General features: G+C 39.5%; 1 protein-coding gene across 1 annotated transcript in view; it reads left to right on the forward strand.

Annotated features, from left to right (window-relative positions):
- LOC126412662 (putative helicase MOV-10) overlaps positions 1-21432 on the forward strand; it is a 431824-nt gene that overhangs the window by 172325 nt on the left and 238067 nt on the right. The window contains exons 7-8 of the mRNA XM_050082364.1: positions 2144-2281; positions 12249-12432. Coding sequence (XP_049938321.1) covers positions 2144-2281; positions 12249-12432 — 322 coding nt within the window. The remainder of the gene's footprint in view (positions 1-2143; positions 2282-12248; positions 12433-21432) is intronic.

Here is a 21432-nt window from a genome sequence, read left to right on the forward strand (position 1 = left end):
TCCCTAAATTACTTCTAGTAAATGCCAATACCTGCTATCAGGCCATGGCAAACTACCTGTCCCATCCTTATCGTACTATACATGAGCCTGTAAATACCTGTATAATTACTTTATTTTTGTCACTTTTAAATAGTAACACCAAGACATATCCCATATTGTCATAAAAGAGATCTGTGGACCAATAAAATTACTACTACTAATAATAATAATACTAGTACTACTAGTTCTGTAATTGCCAATGGTGCTTTTACTATCATGAACTTCTAAATAGCAGTTGTATTTAAACAATTCATTTTGAACATTTTAGCAGCATTTCAAGAGTGACATGAACTTTCTTGAGTTTATAGAGCTACAAACATTCAGAGGCTATTCAGGTTCATTTTTTGTTGTTGTAGCTGACTTATGTTTCACTAGTTTAATTTGAGATTAGAAATATGATGGTGTGGTTTCAAATACTTGTTGGTTTTCATATTGTTTTTTGTAGTTCTAACAACTTTTGGTAATGCATTTTGAATTTGTGTAAAATGTCAAGTTGCTCTATGGTTCCAACTACATATTGAAAAAGACTTCTTTCTGTAGCTTTCTAAGTAAACTGGTGAAATGCAGAGCATTAAGATAACATGGTTTGAAACACAGCTTTCAACCTTTTGCATGGTGGGCTTAAATACTGATTACTATTAACAGAAATATTTCAGTTACTATGTTGAAAAATTGCTTATACATGTGTATCATACAAGTTTATTGAATATTGTAGTAATGCTAGATGCTAGCTGGTTCTTTTTTTTTTTTTTTTTTTTTTTTTTTTTTTTTTTTTTTTTTTTTTTTTTTTTTTTTTTTTTTTTAAAAAAAAGGTCCCCCCGCCCGTCCTCCTCCAACCCCATCCTACCAGCCAGTAGGAGTGAAATGCTTTTGGGACATCCATTGACCACAAAGGAATTTGGATATGACTTTAAAAATCAATCATTCTTGATTATTGTTATCCACAACTCTCCCAGTATTGATAACTGACAACCTATGGAGTTTTTCCAGATAGTAAGAGATGTGTGTACCAAGTTCAGTTGAAATTGTTCTAGCCATTTCTCACTTGCCTTATACGTCACCCCATTTCCATCCTCTCCCCCACACCCTTTCCTGGGTCAATTTTGATCAGATATTCATTGTTTTTTCACCACTTTTATATGATCCATTCCTGTCCCCACCACTGTCCCTACCAAGCTCCTAGGATTGGAATGCCATAAGAACTGTTACTAGTCAGGCTAACAACTCTAAAATCTTTAGATTCAACACTAATATTGGTAGTTCTTGATTATTTTAACACGCCACCTTCCTCTCACCCCCACCCCTCTCCTACTGATGCTAGGGGTGCCTTGTCCCCCACCCTCCCCACCAGACTTTCTTTTTCCTCCAGACAGCAAGTGATGTGCCAAGTTTAGCTGAAACTGCACCAGGCATTCCGAATGTAAGCATACATGTCAACACATTCCCACCCCTCCATACTCAAATATTTGTGCTATGAGTGTCTTACCACCACAGTAATTTTTCTTAGATATTAAGTCATATGTGTACTACATTTGGTTGAAACTGTTCCAAGCATTCCAGAGTCATGCTTTATATGTCACCCCATTCTATCACCATCCCTACCCTCAGTGTCACCACAATGGTCACCCATCAGTGACCCCAAAAATTTTATATCTGAGAGTAATTTAGTTTGTTTTTGATTCTTTTTAATTGTCATCCCCACCCTACTCCTGATGGTAATGTCAGTGGTGTACCACAACAGGAAATGTTTTCCATGTAGTGAGTCATATATGTATCAAGTTCAATTGAAATTTCTTCAGGCATTCCATAGTTGTGCTCAGATGTCTCTTCTTTGTCACCCACAAGTCCTACTGATAGGGATACTATGAGTGTTTAACGTTTATATGAATTGCCTCTCGGCACTAACTTTCATATGCGTTCCAAGTTTGGTTGAAATTCCAGAGATAGCCAGGAACACACACACACACACACACACACACACACACACACACACACACTTGCATGTATCTGTGCAATTAAGACTATTAACTGAGAAAAGTCTGGATTTTCCATGATTATTTGTGTATTGTAACCACTACATAATTTGTGGTTTTATGTATTTCAGATCAAAGAGGACCTTTCCTTGCATTGTTCCTCTTAGTGACTATCCGATACCAGCTGATGTGATAGAGATGATTAACAGTGGATTTGTTGAGAGACGAGAAATGGCAAGTAATGTAAAGGCTCAGCTAAAAAAATTTTTGTAAGTATGATTTAAAATATTACTGCTGGATGTAGATATTTAGTTCTATGTTACATAGATGATATTCACAATAAACTTTGTGATGTGGAATGTGTCAGTGGATTGATTGTTTTATTGATGTGTTTCTTCATTTTTGTCCATAGTTACAAACTGATATTGGACAAGTCACTTTTGGTGAGATGATGAACTGAGACAATATGAATTTATGTGTGATTATTATAGGATTGCACATCTACTACAATATAAATAAGAGGAAGTTCACTCACTTAACTTGTCAGGGAGAGCACGTTTTGATGAAATTTGCAAATGACTTTGGAATTTGAAAGTTACTTGTTATGTAGTGTGTAGTAAATGGATAGTTAAAAAATCTATTTGCCAAGCAGTGGCAGGGGACCACAAACACAATGCTTTCAGAGTCAGTGGCTCCTCCTTCTGGCAGAAAAGTTGAAGGGCAAGGAAGAGGGGTGAAGGAAAAGGTTTAGGTAAAGGGGTACAGTTCAGAAAAGTCACCCAGAACCCGGGAGACGTACTGGATAGGATGAGAAGGAAAGAGTGATTGTTGGGGATAGCACTGGATGAGATTTGAAAACCCGAGAGCTTAAAAATGAAAGGCAGGGTAATACACAAGACAGAGATTATTGCTAAAACATCGTGCATGAATTAATAAGAGTGGAAAGCTAAGTAAGTGCATTGTATGTACCAGAGGTGGGAGTGGGACGGTGAAAAATAGATAAGTCAGAAAATGAAAATGTAGAAGACTAAAATGGAGCGAAGAAAGGAGTAGTTACTTTGCCTATCATTTCTTCTTCCTTTCCAATAATTTTTTCAGATTATATCAACCACTCTTGTGGTGAGAAGTTCTTGCCCTCTCTTTGTCTCTTGTTAACCATTGTCTGTTCTCATGATTTTCGTGCGAATTTGTCTGATTTTTCCGAAATTTTCCCTGCTTTTCTTCCATTTTTCTAGCTTTTCCCACGCTCTGCCTCCCATTTTTGCCATTACCACCATTTCTAACACTCAAAACTGTCCTCTTTTTGCCATGATGAATCCCATCACATATTACATTCGTTCCTTTTGAAAACATGCTTTTGCATTATCAAAATTAAAGTCCCACATTCTGTTTCTTGAAACCTGCTTGTCCCTTGGAGTTATTCCCTAAGGCCTAAGCTGAAAGTCCCTGTTTCTGGATATAATCCTGCTCTACACTAGCCTCTTTTACAGTTTGAAATGCAGCAATCTCTTGCTCTTACCTGATTAATCTACGATGTATACACCTCATCTGTGGTTTTCCACTCCACCATACTTCTGTCCTTCTACAAAATCCTGCAGTACTTCTCTCCTTCTACAAAATCCTGCAGTTATGTGCCCCTCATGTTTCCTTGGATAGTATCATCTGCCAAGCCAACTTCAGACTGCAACAACATTCTGGACTTCACCTCAAAAAGCTATCCCACCTTCTCCTAAACTCTCTCAACAAATGGTGTTTGCCTTCTTGTCCCTCTGCAGCTCCCCAAACACCCACACCATCAACCACTACTCCTCTCCTACAAACCAAGCTTGGACAACCTCCTTAACATCCTTCAGCCTTCACCACTGCCTCACATACCAGTAATAACTTATAATCACAAGAACCAGTCACAACAGTACAGTGTTCTCAAATTCTCATCCAAAGCACTCTTCTCCTCCCCTGCCCCCTTTACACCCTGAATCTGCGTTTAACCATGCTGCTTTGGTGAAGGACCTACGTGCCATTATACGTAATGTCAACCGGAAATATCATTCTGCAACTGAATCCCCAAACATTTCCACCAGCAAACCTGACCTTTGACACTGCCTTGAACAGTTCTGACCACAATTCCTACTTGATCCGCCACCCACAACCTCAGAACCATCCTTTACAAGCCTTCAAAGAATTCCTCACTTCCAACATTGTTTCAAAGACTTTCCTCAGGTCCCTTCAACATGATCCTAACCTGTCCTCTGCAGAACTACAGGCTCTACATTCCCTAAAAGCTAATGACTCCATCAATATTCTCCCATCAGACAAAGGATCTACCACTGGTGTTCTTCACCAACAGGAGTATGTTAGTCAAAGTCTACACCAGCTGTCTGACACCTCTACATACAGCATCTGCCATCAAGATCCCATCCCGTGATTCAAACTGACCTGCAGTCCCTCCTAAAAACCTCAGGACGTACACTTCAATCCATAGAACATCTTACCCCACCCAGACCATGCACACCCACCTCTTACCTTCTTCCAAACCCAATCAGCCTGGCCATCCTATAGTTGCTGAAGTCAGAGCACCCACCGAACATATATCTGTCTCAGTTGATCAACACCTGCAACCCGTAGCACAAAGATTTACCTCCTGTATTAAAGAACCCTACCATTTCAAGATCGTGTGAAATCCATGCTTGTCCCACTCCAACCACCCAACTCGCTTGTTACCATCGATGCCATCTTCCTCTATACCAACATCCCACACATACATGGTCTGTCTGCTGTTGAACATTTCCTTAGTAAACATTCACCTGATTCCAAACCTATGACACCCTTCTTGCTCACCTTAACCTACTTTATACGTACCTGCAATTACTTCACCTTTGAGGGACAGACATACGAACAGATCAGGGGCAAGGCTATGGGGACCAGGATGGCTCCTTCCTATGCCAACCTTTTCATGGGACCCTTGGAGGGAGCTTTTCTGGGATCAATAAGCCTTCAGCCCCTGGTTTGGTTTAGATGCATTGATGACACTTGGCCATATGGACTCATGGTAAGGCTGACCTGTCAAAATTCCTGGAATCTCTAAATACTTTCTCCCAATTAAATTTCACATGGTCCTATTCTGAATCCATGCCACTTTCTTTGATTTAGATCTCATTCTCACCGAAGGCCAGCTACACACTTCTTTCCACATCAAACCTACCAACAAACAACAGTACTTAATATTTTGACAGTTTCCCTCCTTTCTATGTCAAACATTCCCTCCCACATAGCCTTGGCATTCAAGGTAAATGTATTTGTTCAGATGCAGACTCGTTGCAGCAATACACCACCACTCTCATTTCAGCCTTCACTGGATGTAATTATTCCAACAGCCTAGTTCAAAAGCAGATTTCCTGGGCCATCACATTGAATCCTGGTAGTACTGATCCCTCCAAACAACAACTTTGGAGCACACCACTTGTCACCCAGTATTATCCTGGTCTTGAATGTCTTATTCAGCTGCTTCGAGAAGGCCATGATGACCTAAAATCATGCCCTGAAATAAGTAAAATGTAAATGTCATGTGACTTGGGCCTCCCATCGGGTAGACCATTTGCCGGGTGCAAGTCTTTCGATTTGACGCCACTTCGGCGACTTGTGCGTCGGTGGGGATGAAATGAGGATGATTAGGACAACACAACACCCAGTCCCTGAGCGGAGTAAATCTCCGACCCAGCCGGGAATCAAACCTGAGCCCTTAGGATTGACAGTCTGTCGCGCTGACCACTCAGCTACTGGGGGCAGACATGCCCTGAAATGAGATCCATTCTTTTGCTCACCACACCTAGAATAGCCTTTTGTCACCTTCTCAAACTCTGCAATAGCCTTGTCAGACCCTATGCTTCTTCCATACCCATCTCCCTACACTATGGCTCCTATTCTTGTGAGGGTCCCCGCTGCAAGCCTTGCCCTGTGCACCCTCCTATCACCACCTGTTCCAGCCATGTTACTGGCAAAACATATACTATCAAAGGGAGAGCCACATGTGAAATGATACATGTCATATACCAGCTCTTATGTAAACACTGTTCAGCCTTTTACATCAGCATGACTACCATCCAGTTATCAGACAAGATGAGTGGGCACAGGCAGAGGGTATATATAGGCAACACACAAAATCCTGTTGCAGTGCATGCTGTACAACATGACCTCAGTGCCTGTTTCATCACATGCACCCCCTAGTTTCTTCCCCCGAACACCAGTTTCTCAGAACTCCACAGGTGGGATCGAGCACTACAATATGTCTCCTTGGTTCTTGCCAGGCACCTGGCTTTAATTTACGTCAATTCCTTCCATGTCAGCATTTCTTCACAGTAACTACTCCTTTCTTCACTCCCTTTTTGTTTTCTGCATCTTTCATTTTCTGTTCTTCGCCATCCCCTCTCCCATCTCTGTTACACACAATACACTTAGCTTTGCACTCTTATTAACTCATGCATGATGTTTTAGTAGTAATCTTTGTATGCATATCTTCCTGTCTTCCAACTTAAAGTTCTCAGGTTTTCAAATCTCGTCCAGTGCAGACCCCAAGAATCAGTCTTTCCTTTTCATGCTGTCTGGTAAATCTCCTCTGACCTGGGGTTCTGTGTGACTTTTCTGAACTGTACCCTTTTCCCTAAACCTCTTCAGTCCTTTTTCTTCACCCCTTTTCCTTCACCTTCAAATCTTATTCCATAAGATGGAGCAACTGGCTCCAAAAGCTTGTAAAAGTTAAATACTTTTATGTGTGTGTTCCTCTGCCATCACTTGGTGAGTAGATTTTTTATCTCTCCATTTACATTATATTATCAATAATTGATCATTTTCATTGTTACATAGTGTGGTGTTTTGTTGGATTAATCCGCATACTTTTTCCTAAAGTGGTATCTCAGGGTTTTGAAATTACTGTTTTTTTCTCTTGCTCTTGTTACTTTCCTCACTGTTTTCAGCACGACATACAGGAAGCTGATAAACAGTTTTATTTCTTGAAAGTTGATCTTTAAGTATTTTGTTGATGGAATCCCACACAAACTGTTTCACTTCATAGTTCAAGTGCATTCCACATTTGATGCAGCTTGCTTATGTCTAGTACTTCTCATTTATCATACTCTGAACACAGTTTCTGTATTTTAACCTTTGTTTTTCTGGCTTCTTTGTTTACACACCAGTTGTAAATCAAATCATGCCTATGAGGTAGCATGGCAACTTCTAACATTTTTGACAACTAAGAGTGTGTGAAGTGTATGTGCAAACTCCCCACTTCTCTTTCATCAGTTGACTTACTTGGGAATGCGCATCCAATCTTCATCTCTGGATAGCCGGCTTCTGGAATCTCTACAAACTTCTTCTCCGAAGAATGATGCTAGTCACAGGAACCTTTAAGACTCTCTCTCTCTTTGTGAGATAATGAGGTATTCGAAGAATGCTTTTCAATGACTCTCAGTATATTTGAACTTCCACAAAGAACAAAATTCACACTTCTCACATAAACAATCAACTTCTTTTAAGTCAGCCATGTCATCTCACATTAGAAACAATTAAGTTTCATTTACAACAGAGTTGGTTTGATAACTATGACTCTATTATACAGGAACCGTACACCTGTCTTGCCTCTAGCAAGTTGAAGTTAAAAGTTACTAAAAATCTTTTTTCAACTCCATTGTTTTTTCGTCAGTAGCAATAGCCACAGTTATAAAACAGCACATACTAACACAGAAGTTCCTTGGTTCTGCTGTGTGCTTTCATTATAACTTCCACGGCGTGACCGAGAAATACTTGTTGGTGCCGTTCGACTGCCGTGCCTACCGTCTTCTCATGATAAACTTCGGACCTACACACACAGACAGGTGACGCACAGTAGATAGGGTTCCTTTCTCCCACTCACATCTAAACTATCATGTGTTTGAGACAGTGGAAGGCCGAGTGGTTCGAGAATTTATGCCAAAATTCTCGAAGCACTATAAACTATAGTGTTTCTAGATTTATTCACATCTAGAAATTTACGTAAGTTTTGCACACAAACCTCTGCTTCATTTTTAGCTACAACATTCAATGATAAAGTCAGTATCTTGTGTTATTTTCTTTTGAAAATCAGTGTCCACAACATGTCTGGTTCCTTTTCCAGATTTCACTGCTCCAGTCACTGTTCTGTCATGATTTTTCTCTCGGAAAATATGAGATAGCCTTTTGCCATCGCTATCTGCTAGGAAAAGTACACTTCTCTTTCATCTTGATGATCCATGTTTCTTGTTGACATTATTTGTGAAAGGTTCATTTGTTTTCAAATCGTGCTTATTTGTAGTACAGTCATTATCACAGTCACTTTGCAGAACATAATGTTTGTTACTATTAATGAATGTAACAGTTTTTGCAGATTTTGTTGACCTTTTTGTGGATAAAAAATTACTTTCATGCATCACTTTTATCCACTAAAATGATTTATCACATTTGTCTTGCGCTGCTTTATTTGGTATTTGTTTGGATTGTAGGCCCCAGTTTTCTTTCTTCACTGAGTCGATGTCTCTTCTTAAAGTATTGGTTGTGGATTGTAGGCCTGCAATTTGTTCATTTAGCTCTGTTATGTCATCTTCCCAACTGTCACAAGCGCACTTTTTTACTGCATAACTGTAGCTTTTTTTGTAGTGTTAAAGTTACACTCGTGGCCTGTTGAATGGAAGCTTGGGGAAAAAAATAATATATATCTGCACGCTGGCCTTTTACAGGTTTGCAATAGGTTTCTTATTTATATTCAAAAGTAGATGTAAAAGAGAAACAATATTAATTTGCATTTAAAAAGACTTCTGCTGCACATCAGATATTTTAATTCCAGGGACAGATCATGGAATAGTTTTGTAATTGTGCATTTCACTTTTATCTCCGCAAAGCTACATTCACTAGAGGGAAATTCAGATCCTTTTTGCTTCTGGTACTGTATTTGTGAAAATCTCTGTTATTCTAAAACTGAAATGTATTGTTTGTAGCACACTTTAATCATTAATCAGTGTACTGTTAGGATGTTATTCATATTACCAATTGCTTTTACTTTCTTGTATGTGATGAATACTTTTTGTCCAAGTGAGGAGTTCCTCAGAATATTATGCTGTGGGACATTAGTAAACGAAAATATGCAAATTAATTAATGTAAGACTTTGAGGAATAGTGAAGGATGTAGTAAACGAAAATATGCAAATTAATTAATGTAAGACTTTGAGGAATAGTGAAGGATGTCTTGAGAGAGAAATTGAAGCCATTTTCAGGCATTTCATCCAACAACACTACGTAGTGTTGAAGTTGAAGGTGCCAATGACTGCTACTAGTAGTAAAATTTGGTATAATTCTCAAGTCTGTGTATTGATACAAACTTTTCTCGAGAGGTGTGGGTATATTTTGGGTGTTCTTTGACTGGGATACATATCCTCAGTTTGTTCCTCAAGACACCCTTGTCGGTGTTCAGATTCATGTTTGCTGTCAAAAGGATGGCCTAGTGGCAGCTGATGGCTCCTGCAGCTTTGATGTACTGTGGCACTTTTGGGTGTTCTTTGACTGGGATACATATCCTCAGTTTGTTCCTCAAGACACCCTTGTCGGTGTTCAGATTCATGTTTGCTGTCAAAAGGATGGCCTAGTGGCAGCTGATGGCTCCTGCAGCTTTGATGTACTGTGGCACTTTTGGGTGTTCTTTGACTGGGATACATATCCTCAGTTTGTTCCTGAACACACCCTCCACAATATTTCAAAGTTATTGGCATTGTTTTGTTAAACCCTATGTAACAATGCCAAAACCCTAAACTGATTGGTTTGTGTGTCTCCAAAGTTGTGAATTATTCATTTGGCAAAAGTATCCTCACCTAAATGTTTTAGCAGGGCTACTACATTGTTTTTCCAGTTTAAGCTTTTCTCAACATGTGCACCCAATCAATTACAACTTTCTACCCCATTTATTAATTAAGTTAATAGAGGGTGGTCTTTACTCTGAAGAGCCAAAGAAACTGATACACCTGCCGAATATCGTGTAGGCCCCCTGCAAGCACGCAGAAATCCCGCAACGCGACATGGTATGGACTTGACTAACCTGAAATAGTGCTGGAGTGAATTGGCACTATGTATCCTGCAGGGCTGTCTTTAAATCCGTAAGAGTATGAGGGGCTGGAGATCTCTTCTGAACAGCATCTTGCAAGGCACCCCAGATATGCTCAATTATGTTCGTGTCTGGGGAGTTTGGTGGCCAGTGGAAGTGTTTAAACTTAGAAGAGTGTTCCTGTAGCCACTTTGTATCAATTCTGGAAGTGTGGGGTGTCACATTGTCCTGCTGGAATTGCCCATGTCTGCCAGAATGCACAATGGACATGAATGGATGCAGGTGATCAGACAGGATGCTTATGTATGTGCTAAATGTCAGAGTCGTATCTAAACGTATCGGGGGTCCTGTATCACATCAACTGCACACGCCCCACACAATTACAGAGCCTCCACCAGCTTGAATAGTTCTCTGCTGACATTCGGGATACATGGATTCCTGAGGTTGTCTCCATACCCAACGTCCATCCCCTCCATATAATTTGAAAAGAGATTCGTCTGACTAGACAACATATTTCCAGTCATCGACAGTCTAATGTCAGTGTTGATGCTCCCAGGCGAGGCATAAAGCTTTTGTGTCATGCAGTCAGTAAGGGTTCACAAGTGGGCCTTCGGCTCTGGAAACACATATCGATGATGTTTTGTTGAATGGTTTGCATGCTGACACTTGTTGATGGCCCACCTTTGAAATCTGCAGCAATCTGCAGAAGGGTTGCACTTCTGTCACATTGAATGATTCTCTTCAGTCATCGTTGATCCTGTTCTTGCACAATCTCTTTTTCCAGCCACAGCGATGTTGGAGATTAGATAGACATAGAGATCCCCACTTCATCGCTGCCTCGGAGATTCTGTGTCCCATCAGTAGTGTGCAGACTATAATACCATGTTCAAACTCACTTAAATCTTGATAACCTACCATTGTACATCAATAACTGATCTGAGAACGGCGCCAGACCCTTGTTGTCTTATATAGCCATTGCTAATTGCAGTGCAGTAATGCTACAGTTTACATGTGTCTGTATTTGAATACACGTGCCTATACCAGTTTTTTTGGCACTTCAGTACATTTGACAAGACAAAACTGGATGAGTTACATTCTTTTCAAAGTTTAAACCAGTCAATTTGTACACAGCCAAATAATACTTTTATTAAAAACATCACTTACTGTTTTTTCTAAAGATTCTTCTTTGCTCCATTTGACAATAAGGATTAATTCTGCCTCCAGCTTCAAATAAAATGGTAGTCATTAATATAAGAACAAGAACAGTAATGGGCCCATGGTTGAACCCTATGAATTCATCTCATGAAGATGATATTCTGCACCTGTTTGTATTACTTGAACATCCTAGTCTACTTAAAGTAGATAGGATGGCTGCGAGAATTTGGATAAAGGAAGGAGGCGTGCCAGGGTAATGTATGCAGTTTGTGAAACCACTTTGCTAAGGAGGCTTAGTGGCTTACGCACCTATCTAGTAAGCAGAAGATCAAGGAAGGAGGCTTGCCAGGCTAATCCGTGCAGTTTGTGAAACCACTTCACTAAGGAGACTTTGTGGCTAATGCAGCTACCTAGTAAGCAGAAGACATGCGTTCGATTCCCAGCCTTGGTTTTTTTCTATCACTGGTTCATTCTGTACATATAAAGTCATATCTACATAAGACCAGTATAGTCTCTAAAATTGTGTCATTTTATTTGTATAAGTACCTGGACCTGGGTTGCAGCTTCTACATTCGATACTGAGGTGCTATTCCAGAACATGGAAAGCCTTGACAATTCCGGTCGTGAGACTTTAAAATAGATGGGGGCAGAACCGCTTTGCCAAGGTGACTTAGTGGCTAACACCCCTGCCTAATAAGTAGGAGACCAGGGTTTGATTTCCAGGCTTGCCACTGTATTGCTTAGCACTATTTGTGCTTACACTAGCTAAGTTTAGAGCATTAAATCAGAGAAATAATATGATTAGAGAGAAACGAATTCTCTTTGGCTGAGTTACATGACCTACATCCTACACTGGTCACCTCATTCATTTCATTAGTTCGGCAAATGTGTTATGTTACATGTGTAAATGGACACCACTTGTATGTCACTTTTTATGTATGATGTCACATTGAGCTGCTGTAATTTGTATATTTTACTTTCAGAGGAATGTTGAAGAAAACCGGGAAGGGCAAGTTTATTCCAAATCTGAACAAAGAAAACTACAGTCAATTCATGAAGTTTCTACTCTATATGGAAGAACATCAAATGCTCATAGATATACACAAGTATGATCGTGAAGAGGAAACAATGACGTTGCACCCCAATAAAAAGTTATGCATATTGAAGGTAATATTTTTGTGTCACATTATGTTGTTTATCAGAATTGTTAACACTGCAGTATACACACTAATGGAGTTTTTAACATTGATTTATTTGATATAATATTGACCAAGGCTACTCAGAGGTGTAATGTCAAAGTTAGTGTTATTTCTCGGTACAGAGACTGCAATCAGAGATGAAAGCTGAAGTGCAATAGAGAATGACAGCTGGTTCTTAGACGTGGTTATCTTCAGTGATTTGAATCATCTGCAGAAGTTTAACAACTGCTGTTGGATAAACGACCGCTGCAGTATAAAGGCTTGTTCTAATCTTTTCTATACTCAGGGTCGTCAGCATTATACCTCCATGCTATTCCGGCATGCATTCAAATGTCTTTCCATTAGGCCTTCATCTCAGCCTTTCTTTATCTCATGGTTTCAGTCACCTGGATATGTTTACCACCCATCTCTATTTTATTTTTATCACAACTTTAATGCATCTAGTACTGCAGTTTGTCCACTGATCTGTTTTTTTATTTTCTTTCTCTCCTAGAAATTCACATGTTCTCTCTCTTCATTGTTTGCTCTAAGCAGTGTGCAGTTTACTTTCTATAAAAAGTACATGCTTCAATGTAATATATCAAAACTGAAGATGCACACCGTTTGTAAATTCAACATTTCCACCATACTTTAAGCTTAGGTTTCAAAGCCATATGTCATCCATGAAAAGCACTCTATGTTTTCATTTCCACCATACTTTAAGCTTAGGTTTCAAAGCCATATGTCATCCCTGAAAAGCACACAGTGTTTTCTTTACTCTTCTGTTTATTCCTTTTACAGCCCACACAGTTATTGTCTTAAACTACCCTGAATACAAAAACTCATCAAATGGTTCTGTAACCTTTTTCTGTTTTGTTTAATGTCATTATAAAAATCAATATCAGTCCTACTTTAAAACTTGATGTGTTAAGATCTTCCATTACTTGTTGATGTTTATCTGCACTAGTGGCAAGCTATACAGTCATCAGCAAAAGGAAAGGGTGCAGATGTCTTCCATTAGCATGTATTTCTTCATTGGTTTCCAATTTAAGGATCTGAGAATGTCCACTAGGTCTGATGGGTTTAGTTTTAGCAATGTGGAATCTCCTTGCCTGACTTCTTTCACATCCAGTTTTTCTTGATCTTGATGAATACAAATGGTAACTTGTAGTCTTGATGTGTACATTGGTTGAATCAATGCTTTTTATTTATTTTCATAGTTAAAGCCTAGTCCAAGAGAGTTTGCTGAAACTTAGACCAAGAAGTTCCCTCAAAATGTATGAATCCCATGCAAACTATTTGTAAGTGTAAAATTGATTTATCATGCTAACAACTAGGAATGTCTAACCATCTGTTAGGAAAGGAATGTACAGTTTTATTTGAGAAGTTTGTTTCAGATGTTGTAGAATTTTGGAACACGTATTATGTTCAAGTATAATGACTTTTCTGGAGACTAGAAATCTACTCTGTAGGAATCAGCATGGGTTTCGAGAAAGACGGTCGTGTGAAACCCAGCTCGCGCTATTCATCCACGAGACTCAGAGGGCCATAGACATGGGTTCACAGGTAGATGCCGTGTTTCTTGACTTCCGCAAGGCGTTCGATACAGTTCCCCACAGTCGTTTAATGAACAAAGTAAGAGCATATGGACTATCAGACCAATTGTGTGATTGGATTGAGGAGTTCCTAGATAACATAACGCAGCATGTCATTCTCAATGGAGAGAAGTCTTCCGAAGTAAGAGTGATTTCAGGTGTGCCACGGGGGAGTGTCGTAGGACCGTTGCTAGTCACAATATACATAAATGACCTGGTGGATGACATCGGAAGTTCACTGAGGCTTTTTGCAGATGATGCTGTGGTGTATCGAGAGGTTGTAACAATGGAAAATTGTACTGAAATGCAGGAGGATCTGCAGCGAATTGACGCATGGTGCAGGGAATGGCAATTGAATCTCAATGTAGATAAGTGTAATGTGCTGCAAATACACAGAAAGATAGATCCTTTATCATTTAGCTACAAAATAGCAGGTCAGCAACTGGAAGCAGTTAATTCCATAAATTATCTGGGAGTACGCATTAGGAGTGATTTAAAATGGAATGATCATATAAAGTTGATCGTCGGTAAAGCAGATGCCAGACTGAGATTCATTGGAAGAATCCTAAGGAAATGCAATCCGAAAATAAAGGAAGTAGGTTACAGTACGCTTGTTCGCCCACTGCTTGAATACTGCTCAGCAGTGTGGGATCCGTACCAGATAGGGTTGATAGAAGATATAGAGAAGATCCAACGGAGAGCAGCGCGCTTCATTACAGGATCATTTAGTAATCGCGAAAGCATTACAGTGATGATAGATAAACTCCAGTGGAAGACTCTGCAGGAGAGATGCTCAGTAGGTCGGTACGGGCTTTTGTTAAAGTTTCGAGAACATACCTTCACCGAAGAGTCCAGCAGTATATTGCTCCCTCCTACGTATATCTCGCGAAGAGACCATGATGATAAGATCAGAGAGATTAGAGCCCACACAGAAGCATACCGACAATCCTTCTTTCCACGAACAATACGAGACTGGAATAGAAGGGAGGTACTCAGGGTACCCTCCGCCACACACCGTCAGGTGGCTTGCGGAGTGTGGATGTAGATGTAGATAGACTTCTACTACATGCTAACGCTAGTCTCATATCTCGTCCATTGCAGTATGCTTCTGTGAGCCATCTGTATGTGTTTCCAAGCTATTGTGTTTCTGTGCATTTCAAGAAGTTCTGTTTAGAGAAGTTTCTTCATTTGTTTTCTGACTTGTCTGTAATGAAAAATAGAATTTTGTACAGATATATTCATTAATACTCAGAAAATCTCATATGTTCAGAAGTGAATGTTGGCCAGTATATTATTAAATGGGTGGCTTCTGCATGGTTTTGTACATCAATGTTCTTGCAACTACAAATCCTTGATCAATTTATATAACTTTGTGAATTCATGTAATCATCAGCGTAATTTTTGATTCCACATACATGTAATGCTATGATGGATTGTGTCACAAAAATGTAATTTGAATGCTTCTGCCAGAGAACGTAATAGTTTTGTATGTGTTCACAGAGCTCTGAAAGGCCCATAGAAGCAGTTATCATTTTCCCATTTGCAATGCACATAAGTACATTTGCATCCATACAATCAGCATTCTTGTCAGCTGTTGTATCTCCTTAATTTCCTTTAGTTTCCCTTCAACACAGTCTGATTATCATTGTCACTGTCACTCTCACAAAACTAACATTTACACTGGAATGACTATTTTAAAAAAATCAAACACAGGGGTAGCGTGAAGTACTAGGGGCTGTGACCATACCTAATGCAACACATAAAACTTCTTCTCTGTGTCTGAATGCATCAATAAAGACATTAATTATGCATCAGTACAGAAATTCTAAGCCTCTGCTTACAAAATAAGTATCACCAACAGCCAATAGTGATTTCAGTATACACTTATATCAACAGGGTGTATATGACCCGGGACAACTGGGAGATCCGGGAATAACCCGTGAATTTTTTCATCCGGGAGAATACCGGGAAAAACACGGGAATTTTTTAGAATTCCGGGAAGTTTTCATTGTTTTTGTTTTCAGTTAAATTTCGGTAATTTTGACTGGCACGAACCGATACTCTAACAAAGGATATTATTGAATACCGCTATTTCAGAATAATACTGCAACAATAATACATGAACGAGAGAAAAAACGAAAATAAAACTTAAATTGCAAAGGAAATGCGCCATATACAGCAACAAAACACAGTGCTCATACAAGCGTCTGCTAACAGCAAAATGTGTCAAAGGCTTTAGGAAGACTATGCAATGTTCCGTAACAACACATTGCCTCCGATGAACGTGACGTCACAACTGTTTACATTAGATTCGTTTTAGCAGTTACGAGCGGGATCATGTGCATGTGAAATTGAGTAGTACCTTCTCCCGCTTCTGGCTACAGAAATGTGGCTGTTGGCTGTGTAATAAGCAGTGGCAGCAAGCAGCTGGGTGCTACCGGGAAAAATTTTACTGGAGCGCCCAAGCTGCTAGATTCTTGCATGCACAGCAGGCCCAGTTCTAGAAGGGGGTGGGGGCAAATACATACTATTGAGTGAAAAAAACCTTGTTTCACAAAGCAACTAGCATCCAGCGCACGTTAGTCTATCGATTATTCATATGACTTTGAAATGCATCCCTGTCAGTTTTGAAACATTTTTGAACACATTCTAAGTTGATTCCTGAATCAATCGTAAGTTGATTTGTGAATGTGCGCATAGTGCACATGATGTCTCTGTCAGGGGAATCCTCGTTGCATGTCAAAACAAAGTTTCCTACAGACAAAAGGCGCTATAGAGCTGAGCAGAGTAAGGCCGAACGGACGAATGACAACCGCTGTCTGATTGTGTGGTTGACTGGGTTTGCGAATGATGAGCGTTGTTATAATTACTAGCTAAATCCATATATTCAGACTACAGGAGTGGAAATAAATGAATAACAGGTAAGAAAGATTACGTATTACCTGCTCGGTGTATCTAAGAAAATGAAATTTTGACAGAAAATTTTTGGGCAGATTGCTATACTAGTAAGGGCCAGTTGTACAGTCGCCGGCTAGGAGCCGCTTTAAATTCTATTCTGGAAGAAGTGCGGAATATGCGTTGTACGAACATGTAGCAACGCCTAACCGGAGAATAATCGCGGGATAACTAAACCAGTGATTCTGGCAGAGTTGGAGGACTTAACCTGCGAATAACCTTTGACATTGGCAGGAACAGTTACATAACTAGTGCTAACAAGACTGTTTGTTAGAACGAGGAAGGAGAAGAAATGGGGACATCATATAAATTATGGAACAATATGTCAATTCCAAGTTTGTATAAAAATTTTGCACTACTACTTTTCGATCTCATACTTGAGAAACTGGAGCGTATGAATGAAATGTAAAACTACTTCGTAACGTAAGGCTTTTTGCTTGTAGTAGGCCTAATGTTGTTGTTGTTGTTGTGGTCTTCAGTCCTGAGACTGGTTTGATGCAGCTCTCCACGCTACCCTATCCTGTGCAAGTTTCTTCATCTCCCAGTACTTACTGCAACCTACGTGCTTCTGAATCTGCTTAGTGTATTCATCTCTTGGTCTCCCTCTACGATTTTTACCCTCCATGCTGCCCTCCAATGCTAAATTTGTGATCCCTTGATGCCTCAGGACATGTCCTACCATCCGGTCCCTTCTTCTTGTCAAGTTGTGCCACAAACTCCTCTTCTCCCCAATTCTGTTCAATATGTGATCTACCCATCTAATCTTCAGCATTCTTCTGTAGCACCACATTTCAAAAGCTTCTATTTTCTTCTTGTCGAAACTATTTATCGTCCATGTTTCACTTCCATACATGGCTACACTCCATACAAATACTTTCAGAAACGACTTCCTGACACTTAAATCTATACTCAATGTTAACAAATTTCTCTTCTTCAGAAACGCTTTCCTTCCCATTGCCAGTCTACATTTTATATCTTCTCTACTTCGACCATCATCAGTTATTTTGCTCCCCAAATAGCAAAACTCCTTTACTACTTTAAGTTTCTCATTTCCTAATCTAATTCCCTCAGCATCACCCGACTTAATTCGACTGCATTCCATTATCCTTGTTTTGCTTTTGTTGATGTTCATCTTATATCTTCCTTTCAAGACACTGTCCAGTCCGTTCAACTGCTCTTCCAAGTCCTTTGCTGTCTCTGAAAGAATTACAATGTCATCGGCAAACCTCAAAGTTTTTATTTCTTCTCCATGGATGTTAATACCTACTCCGAATTTTTCCTTTGTTTCCTTTACTGCTTGTTCAATATACAGATTGAATAACATTTGGGAGACGCTACAACCCTGTTCACTCCCTTCCCAACCACTGCTTCCCTTTCATGCCCCTCGACTCTTATAACTGCCATCTGGTTTCTGTACAAATTGTAAATAGCCTTTCGCTCCCTGTATTTTACCCCTGACACCTTTAGAATTTTAAAGAGAGTATTCCAGTCAACATTGTCAAAAGCTTTCTCTAAGTCTACAAATGCTAGAATCGTAGGTTTGCCTTTGCTTAATCTATTTTCTAAAATAAGTCGTAGGGTCAGTATTGCCTCACATGTTCCAGTATTTCTACGGAATACAAACTGATCTTCCCCGAGGTCGGCTCTACCAGTTTTTCCATTCGTCTGTAAAGAATTCGCGTTAGTATTTTGCAGCTGTGACTTATTAAACTGATAGTTCAGTAATTTTCACATCTATCAACACCTGCTTTCTTTGGGATTGGAATTATTACATTTTTCTTGAAGTCTGATGGTATTTCACCTGTCTCATACATCTTGCTCACCAGATGGTAGAGTTTTGTCAGGACTGGCTCTCCCAAGGCCGTCAGTAGTTCTAATGGAATGTTGTCTACTCCCGGGGCCTTGTTTCGACTCAGGTCTTTAAGTGCTCTGTCAAACTCTTCATGCAGTTTCGTATCTCCCATTTCATCTTCATCTACATTCTCTTCCATTTCCATAATGTTGTCCTCAAGTACATCGCCCCTGTATAGACCCTCTATATACTCCTTCCACATTTCTGCTTTCCCTTCTTTGCTTAGAACTGGGTTTCCATCTGAGCTCTTGATATTCATACAAGTGGTTCTCTTTTCTCCAAAGGTCTCTTTAATTTTCCTGTAGGCAGTATCTATCTTACCCCTAGTGAGATAAGCCTCTACATCCTTACATTTGTCCTCTAGCCATCTCTGCTTAGCCATTTTGCACTTCCTGTCGATCTGATTTTTGAGACGTTTGTATTCCTTTTTGCCTGCTTCATTTACTGCATTTTTATATTTTCTCCTTTCATCAATTAAATTCAATATTTCTTCTGTTACCCAAGGATTTCTATTAGCCCTTGTCTTTTTACCTACTTGATCCTCTGCTGCCTTCACTACTTCATCCCTCAGAGCTACCCATTCTTCTTCTGCTCTATTTCTTTCCCCCATTCCTTTCAATTGTTCCCTAATGCTCTCCCTGAAACCCTTTACAACCTCTGGTTCTTTCAGTTTATCCAGGTCCCATCTCCTGAAATTCCCACCTTTTTGCAGTTTCTTCAGTTTTAATCTACAGTTCATAACCAATAGATGGTGGTCAGAGTCCACATCTGCCCCTGGAAATGTCTTACAATTTAAAACCTGGTTCCTAAATCTCTGTCTTACCATTATATAATCCATCTGATACCTTTTAGTAGCTCCGGGATTCTTCCATGTATAAACCTTCTTTTATGATTCTTGAACCAAGTGTTAGCTGTGATTAAGTTATGCTCAGTGCAAAATTCTACCAGGCGGCTTCCTCTTTCATTTCTTAGCCCCAATCCATATTCACCTACTGTGTTTCCTTCTCTCCCTTTTCCTACTCTAGAATTCCAGTCGCCCATGACTATTAAATTTTCGTCTCCGTTCACTACCTGAATAATTTCTTTTATCTCATCATACATTTCATCAATCTATTCATCATCTGCATAGCTAGTTGGCATATAAACTTCTACTACTGTGGTAGGCATGGGCTTCGTATCTATCTTGGCCACAATAATGCGTTCACTATGCTGTTTGTAGTAGCTTACCGGCACTCCTATTTTTTTTATTTATTATTAAACCTACTCCTGCATTACCCCTATTTGATTTTGTATTTATGACCCTGTATTCACCTGACCAAAAGTCTTGTTCCTCCTACCACCAAACTTCACTAATTCCCACTATATCTAACTTTAATGTATCCATTTCCCTTTTTAAATTTGCTGACCTACCTACCTACCTGGCCTAATAGGCACTTGATATTGGTACTTTGTAAATTATATTCTGTCATTACAAAAAAGATCGTTTGTGCCAAAACAGTCTCGTTTATTTGGTGTGTGCTACAATTGCTGCATTATTAGAAAGGCCTATTTAATTTTATCTAGCAGAGAATGACAAAATAGACGTAATCAGATCGGAAAACCACACCAGTCTTGGGTCCTATTTGCATTAACAGCTTTTTCAGTATTAGACAACGACATTTCGACTTTTCATGTAGCAAAATATTTCACGAACTTTGATGAGGTAATAGATTCTTTCGCAGAAAGGAAAGCACGCCATGTAAAGCTGTAGCAAGATTAAAGAGAAAAAAATTCTAGGAGCTAAGGATTGAAGAAATGTGTATTGTCTTGGTTGTCTCATGTCTTTACTAGGTTTATGTATCCTATATTTAATTTTACGTCACACAGAGCATGAAGTTGTTAGCTGATAGGGAATAAAGAGTGCATATTTTCTGAAGAGGGGTACGATTTCAAACCGGCCAATTGTAAGCAGGAGAGGCACCACAGCACATTTTAATTTCCACTGTCCTGAGTATGGTTTGATGGCATCCATTACAAAATATAAAATTCCACAGAGCGAAGCACACTGACGTACAATAGAAAAATGCTGTGTGAGGAGGCGAGGCACTGCCTTTCGGCACACTTGCAACCAAATAACTTGTCTTACATTTCCTCGAACACTCATGTTTTATGCATCAGACTCTTCTGAAAGATGTGCGCTACAAAATGTACATATTTTTGAAGATTCGATTTTTTTAAAATTTTTTACATCCTATCTCAAACACTCGAGGGAGTGGCGGGGTATTGCACCGGTTCGGAAATATCGTAGATCCGAGGCTGATGCGCAGAGCAGTCTGAGTTACAGTGGGGTAGTGGGTAATCTCCATGTGACCTGTGTTTACATTTAGTGATTTTGCTGTTTCCTCTTCGTTTACTACTCTCACGTCAAATGAAAACAAAACATATTTCTGATTTCCAACTTTCTGACAGTGAAGCCTTAATTGCCTTGCAGAACAATGAAGTTATTTTTGCCGGTTTGCTAAAGAAATTTTCTTTTTAATTCCACATACTGTTCGCTGCATTTCAAGAACACATTTTCAACTTCTAGCACGTATGGCATTATGCCATA

The sequence above is a fragment of the Schistocerca serialis genome, chromosome 7, assembly GCF_023864345.2.
Source record: "Schistocerca serialis cubense isolate TAMUIC-IGC-003099 chromosome 7, iqSchSeri2.2, whole genome shotgun sequence".
In the NCBI taxonomy this organism is placed as follows: domain Eukaryota; kingdom Metazoa; phylum Arthropoda; class Insecta; order Orthoptera; family Acrididae; genus Schistocerca; species Schistocerca serialis.